At 41.8% G+C, this 15,465-nt stretch overlaps 1 protein-coding gene and 1 pseudogene across 3 annotated transcripts in view; both read right to left on the reverse strand.

Moving 5' to 3' along the window:
- Positions 1 to 15,465, reverse strand: part of ELOVL5 (ELOVL fatty acid elongase 5) — a 37,556-nt gene that overhangs the window by 12,818 nt on the left and 9,273 nt on the right. For all 3 annotated transcript variants that reach the window (XM_086743761.1, XM_086743762.1, XM_086743763.1), the window contains exons 2-3: positions 3,643 to 3,708; positions 1,555 to 1,742 (exon numbers count right to left, since the gene is read on the reverse strand). In XM_086743761.1, the coding sequence (XP_086599887.1) occupies positions 1,555 to 1,742; positions 3,643 to 3,700 (246 nt within the window). In that variant the 5' untranslated portion in view covers positions 3,701 to 3,708. The remainder of the gene's footprint in view (positions 1 to 1,554; positions 1,743 to 3,642; positions 3,709 to 15,465) is intronic.
- Positions 6,669 to 7,291, reverse strand: LOC147601202 (uncharacterized; annotated as a pseudogene).

Consider the following 15,465-nt stretch of genomic DNA (forward strand, 5'->3'; position numbering starts at 1 on the left):
ATTTATAAGATCAACAGTTCAGATCTTTTCTATTGTTTAAATTTATCAGCAGGTTTTGTAACATGGCAGAATGTTACAGTAATTTTCATTTAGAAACTATGAGTATTATTCCAAGCATTTAAGGAAAAAAACATTGACTATCCTGAGAGTTTTATCTACACTTAGTACAAATGAAGAGACTGCACTTGTAAACATTGAATAACATAATTGGAGGTTAAAACAATAGATCACTGTATAATTACAAATAATATCTGCATAAAATAATGCAGATGTACGTGAAGTTCACAGCAACATTACTTCTACACAAATTGAACAAATCAACACACAAGTTTCTCTGGATTATAACACCATGACAAGGAGGTTAGGAGTGTAAGCACGTCAAGAATATGAGTTGTTTCAAGTACCTACTAAATCCAAAACTGCTCCCCCCCAAAGAATTAAGTATCAAAGTTCTTAAAAACTCAACTCAGTAATTTTTGATTAGACAATTCACTATGCAAGAGAAATTAAATTAAACCACTTCCTATCTAAACACTCACCTTGTAAAACAGTATAGAATTGACTATAAACTTCACAGAGAATTACAGCTTGCATATACTTCTAAGCAAATACCAAAAACAACAACAACAAAAAAAAAAAGACAAAAGGAAAAAAGATTAGTAGTTTTAGCTCTAGCTTGTAATCATATGTTGAAAACGAAATCTCTTCTTACAGAAAGAAGAAACGCTTTTGGTTTAAAAGGAAGCCAGAGTATTCTGTAAATTAAAGCCACACACTCAGTCATTTTCTGACCACATTCTTATTTACACTGCCATAGTTCTTCATTTTCACTTTAATAAAAAACATACGATTCTGAGTAAAAGCAACTAAACTGCTCTCTGGGAAGAGGACAACTTTTTACTGCCTAAATCTTTGTTTTGTTAGGAAAGAAAATAAGTCCACAGAAAGTTCAATTCAGTTTGAAATGCATTCCTACATCCAGATTTTTACTTCCAAGAAACAGATGAATCACAATGGTGTTGATAAATTGTTTCAGCAAAACTAAGAGGACACAAAAGAAGCTATTGCAAGCTTAAAAAATAGATGCGAAGAGTGCGTGCACAATTAAACACATTAAATAAAACACGTTTTGCACTCCAAATCAAACTGTAGTTTCGCTACAAAGCGCTTTGTACAATCCACCTGCACAGTCATGCTGAGTATGACTTCTAGGCAAGGAGGAGTTACTGAAGGAGTAGCCAGGTTCATGCTGACAGATCAAGCCTTCACCAGCACTGAGTCAGAAAAGTGCATTTGAAACATTGCTAACCAAGGTCAGCACAGATGTTTAGGACAAGGTTTGTTTCATAGTGTCTTTAGAAGTAACATTACAACTACGGTTTTCTCCCCTGAGAACTGACATTGAAGAACGGTTTCAACATTTCTGCAGATGTTTCCCCGAGTTTAGGAGGGCTGTCCTCAGAGATAACTTTCAACATAAACCAATATAATTAAAAACAGATACTGCAAAACAGATACTGCAAAACAACCCCGACCCAACCCCTTTTCTCCTACCTCATAAAACATATACAGAGAAAGCAGCGTAAGTCCAAGGTTGTAGACCACTAGAATACCCCTGCATGAGAAGGGCTGCTTATTCCGCATGTACTTTGGTCCTAGCCATACAATTAGTAAGTACAAGACTGAGAAGATAAAGGTAGGTGTATAGTTTTCCAGAAGAAGCCATCCTTTTACTCTGGGGTCTGAAACACACAAACAAAAACATACAAACATTTAGATTTTGTAAGGCAAAGAGTTCAGTGTACCCAGAAAATGCTGTACTGAAAATGCTTCTAGTGCCGGAATACCGGAGAAAGATGAAGGAAGAGCAGCAAGCCCTTTTATTATGGGCCACATTGCTAATTACAAACAACCTTTGCAAACAACAAGATTTTAGTTATACAGTTGTTAAAGAAAGCAGAAATACTTCTCTTCCCGTGGCAAAAATTCTTAAATTATTACTGCTGTTATTTTTAAATACTCGTTACCTTTCAGAATCATCATCCATCTTGAATATCACAGATGAGCTTAAACTATAAAGGAAAGCTTCAACAGCCCTCTCCCCTTATTCTCTCAAATCAACCTTTCCCAATAGAGTACACACCTTACTTCCCCACAAAGCCAGCGAAGCTAAGAGTGAAGCAGATACCTTTGTTGTTATCAGTGGATGATTCCAATAATTACTTTCTAATCAATACTAACCCAACTAGACTTACATGTGTATGTGCTACTCAAAAGGATTAAATTTTGGAGTCCTTGTATGAGCAATGAAACACGGAGCTGTCAGTCCAGTCTGACCAACCAGGCTGGTTGGCAACATGTTTACTGCTCACAAAAAGCACATAAACTGCCCCGAACGAGAGGATTTCAGGGAAACATCTGGGACAAGTGTGTGATCCTTTTGAGCCACACCTGTGCTGCCCATATCCAGCAGCAGCACGGTATCTCTCGCCTCTCACTAAAGCTGGCCCAAAGGATTGAAACTACGTTTACCAAACCATAAATGAACAATTCAGGTATTGCTGGCATTCACAGCCCTGACTTAATTTTAAAGGAGTCATATGTGAATCCCGAATGTAAGAAATGTAGGCTGGGAAGTAGTTAAAAAAGCTGGGGAACTGTTTGGATTTGCCACCTTTACGGTTCATTATTTTTAAGACATGGCAAATATAGACCATATGCCAGCACGTGCAGTAAGTTATATCAGAACATCCAGACTAATTTAAATGTGCTTAGTATGAAGGGGGAGCAACAAGGGCACTGAGCTACGAAAAGCAAACAGAAAACACACTTTGAAGGACCAGAGGCATGTTCCACCTTCTGTGGACTCTGTCCTGCGAGGAAGTGGCACCACCAGTGGTATTTTACTGGGACAAAGAGGTAGAAAAGATGCTACTGAAGCAATCAGAGGAAGAAAGCATGTGCCGCTGAGCAGCATTGCTTTGCACACTCCATACAGGCTGCTGACATTTAATTCCCTGTGGCCAGAACCAGGTGGAACAGGGCCATCCCTGCTCTAGCTGGAAGCCCTCACCAGGAGGCCACCACTTGCCCCAGTCCCACTGCCTCTGCCTTCCTTGTGCTGATCTGGCTTGCTGTTCTCCACCTGTAGACTTTTTCCCACATAAAAACCGACCAAAACCATTGTTTCTTCAAAAAGCATGATTTCAAAGAAGCAATGCTTTCCAAAAGCTACAATTTTTTCAGTGAAAAATTCCTTAGCAGCTCTAGTTATGATGGCAAGGGTATTTTTATTTCACCAAATGCAAATGAAAAAAAGAGATTTTTTTAAAAATAAAAGCTTTTACTAAATTCTAAAAGAAAAAAAAAAAGACATCAAATATCTAAGTGACAAAAGTCGTTCACTATGAGTTAAGATCATGTTTTAAGAAGCACCTATGATTGTCACAGCTGAAAAATTAGCAGCTCTTCAGGTCAAAAGATTAGAAGCATTGAATAGACTTTTTTACTTACTACAGAATTATACATTTTGATGCTCTGCAGGTACTAAAGAAGGTCAATGTCAGGATATTAGAGGGAAGCTGTTTCTTATCCACTTTAATATCATTTTTATTTACGCATTTAATTTTTGACAACTCTTACCTCTGGGTCCAAGCCAAACATCAAGGTAGCTATTGATTGTTTTATCCAGAAGTTCCATTCTATAACCTATTGAAATGGAAAGAAGAGCAGAAAGTTAGTTCGTCAGCTCATGAAAATAGTTTAATCATCTAAATGTCATCTGTTAGGGTTAACAAAGAAAATACTAATATGCAAAAATTGCGGCAGACATACAGGACATTACCAGCATATGTAAAGTACATAAAGCTTATTCTAGCTTCAGAGCCATTGGTGTAAGAGCAGTATTTCCCCACTGAAGTACATAATCGTGGCTCTAGATACACAGAAGCATAAAATAACGAGTTCAGATTAACCTGAAGTTTTTTTTAATTCTGTATTTTGTAAGAGCAACTACAGGATGGCATCTTGCAGGATCCCTCTGCAAGGAGAAAGAGGAGGAGGACTGGACCTTGAGAAAGCTAGCAACATTGAAATTCTCAAATAAATACTATGAAGCTCTTCTAACAAAAGAGCCTCGAATAACCAGCAACGCCAGCTAGGAAGGAGGAGGGAAGGAATAAAAGCAAAAGCTGGCTCTGCTATCACTTTTGCGGCTAGGTGACTAGTCGATCACAGCTCTGATTAAGAGCCCGTAAAACCAAGAGATCAGCAGTCACCAAATGACAGAGAGGGCCGCAGAGGCAAGGGAGAAAACATCACCATTCACGGCCTAAGCATCTCTAGTTCCAGAAACCGCTCACTGGTAAGACATTACCAGATCAACTCATCCAACATCAGTACAGCAGAGTGATTCAAACATCATCCGTCAGCTCCTTACATGGCCAGTATTTACTGGTAGCACCGGGTATACACACCACGGTACGTAAGTTGCCGTACCTTCATAAGGTTAAAGCAGGAAAGAAGTAGCAACACTTTTCCCTGAGCAGGGACAACTGTATACAGAGCTGTTCTCAAGAGAAGGGGAAGTCATCATCTTCTTGATTAAAAAAAAAACAAAACAAAACAAAACAAAAAAAACCCACCCCTTCAAATTTCCTCTTTTCAAACCAGAACTGTACTGAACTTTCACTAAAATAATTTTACCCATTTTTAATAGTGTAGTTTTCACTTCTTGGTATTTCTGCACCCCAAAGTACTACTATTAACAGCAATTTTTAGTTACAGGGAAATAATGTAAGCAACATATCAGCTGTCAACACTGACAGCCCACAGCAGAAACCGAAACAATGATGTGATTTTACACCTAGTTGCCAACAGCAGAAAAGTTTGCCTCCATTTTTTTTCAGTTCTAGCTAAAGAAACATCTCTCTTCCACCTGTGAAAACTCTGTCTCTAGGGACATCTCTGATTTACACAAGTAAAATTAACAGTAGGTCCTCCGGTTGCAGTCAGCTGGGACTGACACCTCCATCTCTTTAGAGACCAACAAGAAAAGCCAAGCAGCATGCAAACTCTCCCCAGTCCAAAGCAGGACTGGGAGCCACTGGGATTCGACTTCCCGTGGGACCAAGAAAATACAACGGGCTTGGATACGGGTGATTTACATCGCGTGCTCTTCGTTGTAAGTCCGCACATCCCTTGCGCCACAGGGCTCCAGGCAGGAGGTTGACATGCTCACTGAGGATTTCTGGCTGCACCCCCAACCCATTGTTTCCTGTGGGGCTCTTGGTGACACGCACAGAAGAGGACTCTCCCTTCCACGTGCATCAAGTCTTCATATCGCTTTGGACTATGCAAAGGCACAAAATTTTCCCCAAATCCAGTCAGCAGGCAGAAACAAAAGAGCTTGATTAAAATAACCAGGAGTGTTAAAAGTCTTCTGCAGTCCTGATTCATACCAGCTTTATTTTCTGACTGAAGAAGTCCAGGCCAGATAAGTACACACTTCAGAAGAAGGTGCATTTTTGGGATCACATCACCTCATGAGCTATGACACACCAGCTAAACCGTGAGCACTTGCCAGCACTGGCACATTAGTGTCCTAGGAATATGGAAATTTAACCAAGAAGTCCGTTCTGTGCTACCAGAAGAATGAACATCAGGAAGACTGTGAGAAATGACCATATAATTTCCAAGGAGAAGAAAAAGTTATCCAGAGTAAGCTCGTATTTTTGTCTCACCTCTGTTTTTTAACTTGTCAGCTATTAAATATTGCTAGGAAAAGCACTCCCCAGCAGATAATTAAGTTGCTTGAAATCCCTACTTATTCCATTTATCTGTTGCTCCTTTGATCCAGTACCGATTGATTTAGTTATTGAGCACTGCATCATCCAATAACCCAGCATCCGCACCTGACTTCAACTCCCCTTTTTACAGAGGAAGACTTCAGATGGGAGAGTCTTTCAAAAACAAAGGTTCCTCATACAAAAACATACAAAAAAAAAAAGCCCAATTCAGAACTGACTTGCTATATACTTTTGTTTGCTGGACACTGAAAACTCAGATACATAAATAAAACAACTAAGAAAGCAGAAACAAACTCTGCCTAGCTATAACAAAGGCAGTAAGAAATAAAACTCCATGTTCAACTCTCACATAAAATTGGAAGAAAAACTCATTTCTCAAGAGGAGGAGGCTTTCTGCAGAGGTCTCAGCTTTTTCGGGCCTCTACCCCAAAGCAGCTTTTTGTGCCAGCATTATCAGACAGCAGATTGCAAAAGGCACAGCAAAGGAAGAACTACTCCTGGTGTCAATTTCCAGAATTTGCAGAAAAAGAAATTGTTTCAAAAGGAACTCATTTGTGTAACAGAAAAACAGAGGGAAACAATCTGCTTTTGTTCCAGAGGGGGTCATGTGAAAATGCATCAAGTCTCCTGCCAACAGCCACACAACATTAAATACTGCTTCAACGGCAGCAACTACAAGGGTTCTTTTTTAATTAGAATAGTTTCCCAATTCAGAGGAACATCGACTCCCAGAAAAATTAAACCAGTAGCCATCTGAAACACTGTAATCAGCATGTTTCCTAATACTGAAAGCAAGCAAATTCTGCAGCTGACCACATACACGAACAGATCACTACCAATGCTCCCTTACCTAGAATTCATCTAGCAAGTCACACTACTCATAGAAACATAGAACGGTTGGGTTGGAAGGGACCTTTTAAGGTAATCTGGTCCAACTCCCTTGCAAGGAGCAGGGACATCTCCAACCAGATCAGGTTGCTCAGAGCCCTGTCCAACCTAACCTTGAACATTTCCAGGGATGGGGCATCCACCACCTCTTTGGGCAACCTGTTCCAGGGTTCCACCACTCTCAGTGCAAAAATTTTTTTTCCTTCTATCAAGTCTGAACCTACCTCCTTCTATTTTAAAACCATTATCCCTCGTCCTATTGCAACAGGCCCTGCTGAAGAATTTCTCCCTGTCTTTCCTGTAGGCCCCTTGGAGGTATTGGAAGGTCGCTAGAAGGTCTCCTCGGATCCTCTTCTTCTCCTGGCTGAACAGCCCCAACTCTCTCAGCCTGTCCTCATAAGAGAGGTGTTCCAGCCCTCTGATCATCTTCGTGGCCTCCTCTGGACCCTCTCCAGCTGGTCCACGTCCTTCTTACGCTGGGGACTCCAGAGCTGGACACAGTACTCCAGGTGGGGTCTCACGAGAGCAGAGCAGAGGGGCAGAATCACCTCCCTCGACCTGCTGGCCGTCCTTCTTTTGATGCAGCCCAGGATGCATCAAGCTGGTTCAGAATCTGAAAGCACTTAGGCTAACAACCTGAAACATGCTTTACACCTTTAAGTTCAAATATTTAATCCAGAAAAATACACATCTGATGTTTTAAACAAACAAAACAAAATTACTGGACTTCCAAGTCTGCAACACAAACATAATGAAAGCTGAAGTTGCACCTTGCTCCAACAAGATCAAGCCCCATCATTAAAATATTATTTTTTCAAAAATCCTCTGGATTTAGATAGAAAGAGGTTTTTTTGGACATCCACAGAACATTTTGCATCCTCAATCCACTCTTGGTGCTAGGAGACATGCACTATGCTCCAGCGGCCACCCACCTGTTTGGGCAGATGTGAGCTTGGCCCTGCCACTCCGTCTGGGCAGGGATTGCCCCAGTGCTCCTCAGCGTGGCAACCAAAAATACACACCAAAGGCAACACATAAATGTGCTTTTCTTGTAGTATATGTTTTAAAAATTTATTTTTAAAAGTTTTTCATATAGGCTACCAGCAGCAATAACCTGCTCTTCTAATGCACGTCACTGCTTTCTGAGGAAAGGGCTACAAAATACTGAAATATTTTACCAGCTCCTGCCCTTCAAAGGAAATTCTCTCCTATGCTTTCCACAGAAAACACATTCTGGGGGGTTTATACCAAAAAGTGATTTAAGAATTTCTGGTCACATTTTAAGGTTGTTTTTTTGAGTTTCTTCTTGGAGTAACTTCAGTTTCCAGGTGCAAAGATAAGGCACGGAAATATAAAGGTTTATCCCCCTGTCCCATGCCACCCTTTTTAAGGAAACCAAACAGCAGCAACAAAACATTTTGGGCTGAAAGCTCAAAGTATTGGGAGCCTTCAGCAGGGTCCTCTAGCTCTCACCCTGCTGCTCCAGAACTCCCCTGAAACAACAGAACCCAGCTTTCACATCTAAGTGCCTGAACTTGAGTTCCAAAAAAAATTCCCAAAATAGGCATCTAAATAACTGTGCTGGCTTCTGAGAGCAATGGGCCGTCAGGCCTGGCTGCTCAGCCTTCTTGGAAAACAGCCACTTTCCCTGTTCTTAAATTAGGACTTCAAGGCCTAATTTTAGGCACTCAATTTTGGAAAACTCGAATTGTATTTTCTCATTAAAGTGATGTTTCCCAGTCCCTGCTACTGCAGAGGTGACTCCTCTTTTCCCTCCTCCAAAAGTACAAACTATCCCTCCTCCAAAAACACAACAATCACACTGGGGTTTGCTTTTGTAAACGGACTGGAATTGAAAATGCTCAGCTGCTTGAGAACTGGAAGACAGTGCCAATAATCAAAGCTGTCAACCATTTTCTATCCATTTTCCAAAGCCGCCCAGTTTCTCCCTTCTATTCCCAAAGCCTTAAATGATCCTTGCAAGCATTCCCTTTGCCTTTTTCAACCTGCTCCCAGCCTCAGATTCCCTTCTTTTTTCCCTTTTTGAATACGATCTTAGGTCCCAAGCATGCTTAACGTTAGCAATAAAAAGGAGTTTCGAATAAATCACAGTCCATATCAATCTGAAAGTGCAAGTACATTTATTTGATGGGAAGCTACTGAGTGCTGCAGATTTTAGTTTTGTTAAAATGCAAGAAACCATTTTTCAACTTTATTTTGCAACTGCATCTCTAGCAAAGCGATGCAGATTTTTGGCCCACCTTGCATCAGTGGCAAATCCTCCGCCTGCTGCTGACTCATCAAGACCCACGGCGCTGACTTCACGTGCTCACTGGCAGCATCAGCATAAGGAAGTTTAGAAATAAATGATTTGTATAAAACTCAGGGAAGCGTAAAAAAATGCAGGACAACAGAGAGAAGCTAGTCTCAAACATTCGAACATGCAGGGGGTAAAGGAAGACTTTGGCCAGTTAACCAGGGCAACGATTTCATGCCATGACTGTTCCCGTCATTTCACTCCTGCAAATCCTTCCGTAACAATCACCTTCATACATAAATACAGTTGTGGTAATTAAAGTATGTTACAGAACACAAACAAATGCAAGAAAATATACTGCAAAATGGAGTAACTAACTGTGCTCAATACCCAATGTCTCATTAAATCAGAACCTGATTATCTTCAGCTAAGTGACTTAAGACATATCATAGGTCCTTGCAGTTTTATTCACATTTTCAGCAGATCTAAAACTAGGTCAAATCAGGATCTGAGCATCCTAGGATTAGGACATTCACACGCATTTCACCTTCCTCCAGTCACAGCTCTTGCCGTGCCACAGGATAACTCCAGCCAGAGGGCAAACACCAAGGATGATGGCCAAGCAGGAACAGCAAGCTGGAAGCCACCACACAAGTGCACCCACAGGAGTATTAAAAATCGGAGGAAAATGGCATGCCACCACCTCTCCATCCCAGAAGGATGCATCCAGCTACAAGGAAGGATCTCTCATGCTGCAAAGCCCCCCTTAGCAGCAGATCCTGCATCCCTCAGCACTTCGGCAAAATGCTTTTTGCAACAGTGTGCATTCGAGGGGTTACCCTGTGCCCAGCTGCTGTGCCCGTATCCCCCAGCACTGCAACACGGGAAACTTCCTCACTGCTGCCAGCTGTTACAGTAATACAGTACAGATTGCAAAAGTATTTACAGGAACAAAACAGGGAGGAAGAAAAGACAAAGCACGCAGGTTTATTCAACTGCAGTGTTTGTAATAGCAGGATGTGAGGGATTATTAACAGCTACTGTTTCAAGCTGAAGCTCCCTCTTTTTCACAAAAGCTGTGCCAGTATTGCAACTGGGAAAACGTCGCTAGCTGTAGGTCACAATGGCACGTTAGCCAGAGGAAGCCTGGGAAGCTAAAGAGAGAGAACTGAGAAGATCAAGTAGTTAAAAGTCCAGAGAGCCATGAGGACTTCAGCTTTCATTTCAGGTCTCCTTTCTCTTACTCAAGTGCCACCTGCAAGGTGGTCTGAAAAACTCCTCCCCTTTAATAGAGGGGCTCCTCTAATCTCTGTGCACTTCAACTCAAACCAACTTGTTACTTCCACAAGAGAAAAATAAAGGTATGGTCCCCAAAGTCCATTTTTGTGAGGCTTCTCAGTCAAAAGGCTGCATTTCCTAACAACAGAGCCAATGAGACCAAAGCCAACAGGTCCAAAGGACGGAGAAGCCCAGTCTTGCATGACCATTGCTAGCAGCAGAGTTCAAGAGTACTGTGCAGCTTCAAGACAGTAAGTTTCAATTTATTTTTTTTAGATGTCCACATCTCATAATTACATATTAAATTTTAAAAACCAAGAAGTAGGAGAAAAAAAAAGAAAGAGAATTACAAGTGGGGTCATCCTCCCATGTGAACCCCCATTTCCTCCAACACCTCGCAGCAGTGGCACCGAGTCTGAGGCCTCCAGCCTGCCCCTTCTCCTTGCCAAAACGCTGCTGCACCAAGGTCTGAACCCAGGGGACATCTCAAGAATAAAACTGAAAGTATAGGACAGGTCTGATCATGAAAGCCAAGGGTGACAGTCACAAACGTAACACTACGCCACGTAACAATGGCTAGTACAGGGATAATGGAGCACAAAAACCTGAATTAAGATGCCCTGCTAGGATGTGTAGCTATAACCCCTGTGTTCAGATGGGTGAACAATACCTTTTGGAGGACCACTCGTGTTTGAGAAACCAGATCACACTGGAAAAGCACACAAACAAGTCACTATTAGGCAAGTTACTGTATGTTAAATATTTGTTTGTGTGCTTACTTTCCAATGAGCGTGGGGTAGTACCTGGAGTGCTACGGGAAAGCGAAATTCTGTGGTGGGCCCTAATGCACAAAAAATACATGTAATACACAAAATTAGTTACACTTCTTGATAAAAGTGAAGTGAATTTCCACACTTTTACCTAAAGAAAGGACGCATACTGACACTGTAAATGAACACCACAGCTTGCACACCACAGCTTGCCTTGCTGCCGTTTCCTTCATACGGCCAGCCATGCCACAGGAAGCCAATCTTAAAACTTTTCTATTTTCCTGCTGCACCCCAGTGAGACACGAGTTAATCCCGTACGGCTGCAGCTGCACCAGTACTTCGTACTTCATTTTAAGATGCTAAACATCATGCCTGACAGTACAACCAAGCATAGCGAACAGTACAAAGAAAAAAAAAGCCAGGGCAGTGCAAAAGACAGCTAGCTTTAAATAGAAGGAGGTACCAAAAATGTTCTTTTCCCTACCATTCTGAGAATTAAGAGAAAAGGCGAGGAAAAAAAAAAAAAAAAAAAAAAGACTCCAGGTACAACTGTGATGCCACAGCATCATGCTGCTCAGGAGACAACCCTGCCACTAGGCACCCTGTTAAACTCCCTGCCTTCAAAACAGTACAAAAATAATAATCATTCAGAAAAGCAACTGCTTTTAAAGATATAAACTACTTTCCAAAGGATAAAGGAGTTAACACTATCCAAGGCAAGTTTTTCATCTGGTTTTCTTCCTGCCCAGGACTGACAAGGAATACTGAGAGTGAAGACTACATGTCCTGGTAGAGGGGCAGAAGACGATGAGACAGGAGATTTCTTATGGATGCATCAGTTGGCTCTTTCCTCCCTTTCCCTTCTTGTACAACACTTGGCACATCTGTAAACAAAGCGTTGCCAAAACCACGCAGCCAGCTGATGGCATTTCTGTCACAGAAGCTCAGGGCTGAAAAGCCTGGTGAGTTCCGGGGAGCCAAACGTCCTCGCCTGCACCAGACCCAGGCCAAACCAACCGCTGTGGAGAATCAGCGAGTTTCAGGGTACCACATCATCGCAGCAATAAGGGCCCCTTGAAAATGATGACTGACTCCTAGAGTGGTTAGAAAAGAAAGCATTTCTACCTACACATTTCCCTGGCTTGATGTTGGCAGCACTTTGTGAAATGTTACTTCAGAAGACACTGCTCCAGAAGGCAATTACTACTACTTTTTGTATTTTATTCCTTAAGAGGAGAAACACCAACCAATCCATTAAAAGGGGATATTGTAGTGGTAAAGCCTGGTGTGATCTGACTCTTATGAACTTTAAATAGACTACTGGAGGGGAAAAAAACCCCACACTGTCCACAAATTTGGCAACTGCGAAGCTGTTTTCTACAAGCTTGTAATATAAAAACTTCAGGCACCTACAGAAGCCATGTAGGAAATGCCAGCAAAATAAGTCAGTTTCCTCCAAAACTTAGCCACCTTTTTTTTTTTTCTTTCAGAAAGAGGCAACAAATCCCTGGAGTGGTGGAAATCCCACTGTTGTTAAAACCTGTTCCAGCAAAGGACCCAGCTAGACTGAACCCCCAGCTTCAGTGCCAAGGTGAGGAAGGTTTTACTACATCTGCTTCACACTTGCAAAAGCACTAGAGCAAACGCAGGGTCAGTACTGTAATTCGCTATAATAAATCTGCTTTAAATACAGGGACAAACCAACACAAGTAGCAGGCAAGAAGTTTCCTCCCACATCCCGCGGCGATCCCATCCTCCACAGGGCAGCAGTCCCATGGCAAAGAGGGTACCAGATACGTCTTCTCTGCCTTGCTGCTTCTGCAAAGGCTCTCTCGAACAATGTCTTGATGAGGAGCTCCCCTCCATACAGGCGTTTTTCCTGCTCATGCCTTCTATGGTGTTGGTTCATGCCCACCGGTAACCCTCAGGTCAGCGTATCGCCTTACCCTCACTTCAACTTCTCCATTCAGCCAGGTCCACAGCTACAAAACCATACCCAGGGCATGTAGGTGACCAGGAGCAACCAAGAACAGATTTGATGCTGCTGCAAGGGCTGCTTTCATTCCTTCCCTACCCTCTACCCTCCCCAGGTGGAAGGAAGCAGGAGGAAATTGAGGTAGCCCTCAAAAAAACAACCAAGTGAGAAGATCAGCTTTCAGCCGGGTCCACCCCACGGCCTGATGTACTGCAGGAGAAGAATCAGCACGAAGTTGGCATGCGGATGACAAAGACGTCTTACCTGACTGAAGCTGAGCAAAGCCATTGCATTGCACCCAGCAAGAAACCAAGACTACAGCAAAAAGAAAGGTAAATAAAACAGACAGACAAAAAGAAAGATGCAGATTTTTTAAAGACGAATTCTAAAACGTTCTTAAGAGAAGGCCAAAATAAAATGTATTGCATACAGATCATTTTACATATAGGAATGGCTCCAGTGAGAAGTGCAACAATTGCAGAAAAAAAGTAAACGTGAAACAACAAAAGGTCACACAAGACATGTTAATATCATGCAAAGCTAACTTACAGAGATTTCTTAAATATAATCATAACAATATGAACTGACCTGATCTAGTCGGGGGGTTGGACTAGATGACCTTTGAAGGTCCCTTCCAACCCTAACCATTCTATGATTCTATGATTATTGCACTGTAAAAAGCAAACAACAACAACAACAACAAAAAAAACCTGCAATGTTCAGAATACAAAGGAGACAGATTTTAAGAGGTGTTGCTATATTTCTATCTTGAAAACTGCAGGACTAAGGATGATCTCAAGGCAGGTCAGATGCAAGAGGGTAGGCCTCAGGGAGAAGGAGGAGAACGTTAACCACCAAGAGACCCAATAGATGGAGACCAACAACAGGTTTCTTCCAAAAAAAGGCAGCTTGAATGTTTTATTCAATCTAAACATAGCAAAAACATTCCAATAGAAACACAGCTAATGAAAAGAAATACAGAGAAAAAAAGATAAAAAGCTGAACAGGTGGTGAATATGACCAAAAACTCTCACTACACGCTGCTCAGCCTGCAGCTGAGGATCTTGAAGACAGAGGGGAAATATCCCCTTCAATTCTCAGCCTTAAGGCATGTTATATTGTAAGGAATTATAATCATCAACCTTACTAGTGATTTGAGACACACCTTGACTGCAGTAGCCTGAGACTAAATTTCAATGGGAAGTTCGATTTTCTGATAATATCAAGCATTTTTTACTTGATGCCCAGAGCTTAAAATTCAATTCATTATATGAGAAAAACACATCGCTGGATAATTAGAAAGTGATTTACACATGGAAAATAAAACTTTCTCCTTTACTATGCTGCTTGCAGCAAAGGGAAAACCTAACTTATGTACTTTATAAGCGCTCATATTTTGCCAGGAGTGAAGGATAGGAAAGAATTAAGTTGTGTTTCATCAGCCACACTCGCAAAGCAACTCTTTAAACTCTGGGCAAAAGACAAGCTCTTCAGCCTCTATGGTAAAACTCTGTGCACATCTATTATACGGATGGCAACATATTAAAAGTTGCTCAGCACATAAACCCAAACCCTTACATTCTGCGTGCACCTATTTAATGTATGTTTTGCATAGAATGATGCTTCAGGCAACAAAATTGCTTACTCATATCGGCAGCTCTCCGAAAGTTTTCCCCTCCAGCATCTCGCCACCACCACAGCTCTATTTTTACTGCATGCTAAAAGCAAAACATGAAAAAACTCTTTCATGAACCAGGTTTTCGTATATTAAAAGACAATTCCAGTGGTTGGAGGTTATTTTTCCACAACGTTTTTATCTCCCTGGAATTCAAGTCCCCCACACAGATGTGTCGTCTCTAAAATAAGCAGCGGTGAAGGGACTCTTCATTTAAACAGACCTGTTATTCTGGAGCAGGCAAGCTAAATGCTCAAGTTCACAGCCTCACACAGTGAGGTATGTGGTGGAGGAACAGAGGAAGGGGGAAAAAAAAAAAAAAACAAACAACCAAAACTCCCAAAACCAGATTTGGTTAACATTCTGCTCTCATGTTAATGATTGGCAGCTGAGGTGGGAATTTGGAAGGGGTCTCAGTACAGTGATGCTGGTGTAAGGAGGGACAAGTCAGAGCCCCAATTAGGGCTTCTTAATCAGCTCAGCCCAAAACGCAGCCCTGGTCCTCTGTTCTGCAAAACAACCTCCCAGGGAATCAAGTCAATATGCTTTTAAAAGGGAAAGCTTGAAAAATAGATACAGAGAGAAATATGGAAGTGAGAAAAAGAGCAGCAAGGAAAAACAAAGTGGGGAGAGGGGTGGAAAACCCCTTAAATTCATTGCAAGCTCCTTCACGCATGCAACTGGCAATTCACTTGCAGTCTCCATCACTGTAGGTTCTAAGACTGTCGTCTCTTCCTGAGGCCACACATCTCTTCTTCGGAGGCAACACAGCACTAAAGGATGTAAAGCACTTGCTCCAAAACGATCGTTTTTCA

This window comes from Chlamydotis macqueenii, chromosome 3 (assembly GCF_036417535.1).
Source record: "Chlamydotis macqueenii isolate bChlMac1 chromosome 3, bChlMac1.mat, whole genome shotgun sequence".
Lineage (NCBI taxonomy): Eukaryota > Metazoa > Chordata > Aves > Otidiformes > Otididae > Chlamydotis > Chlamydotis macqueenii.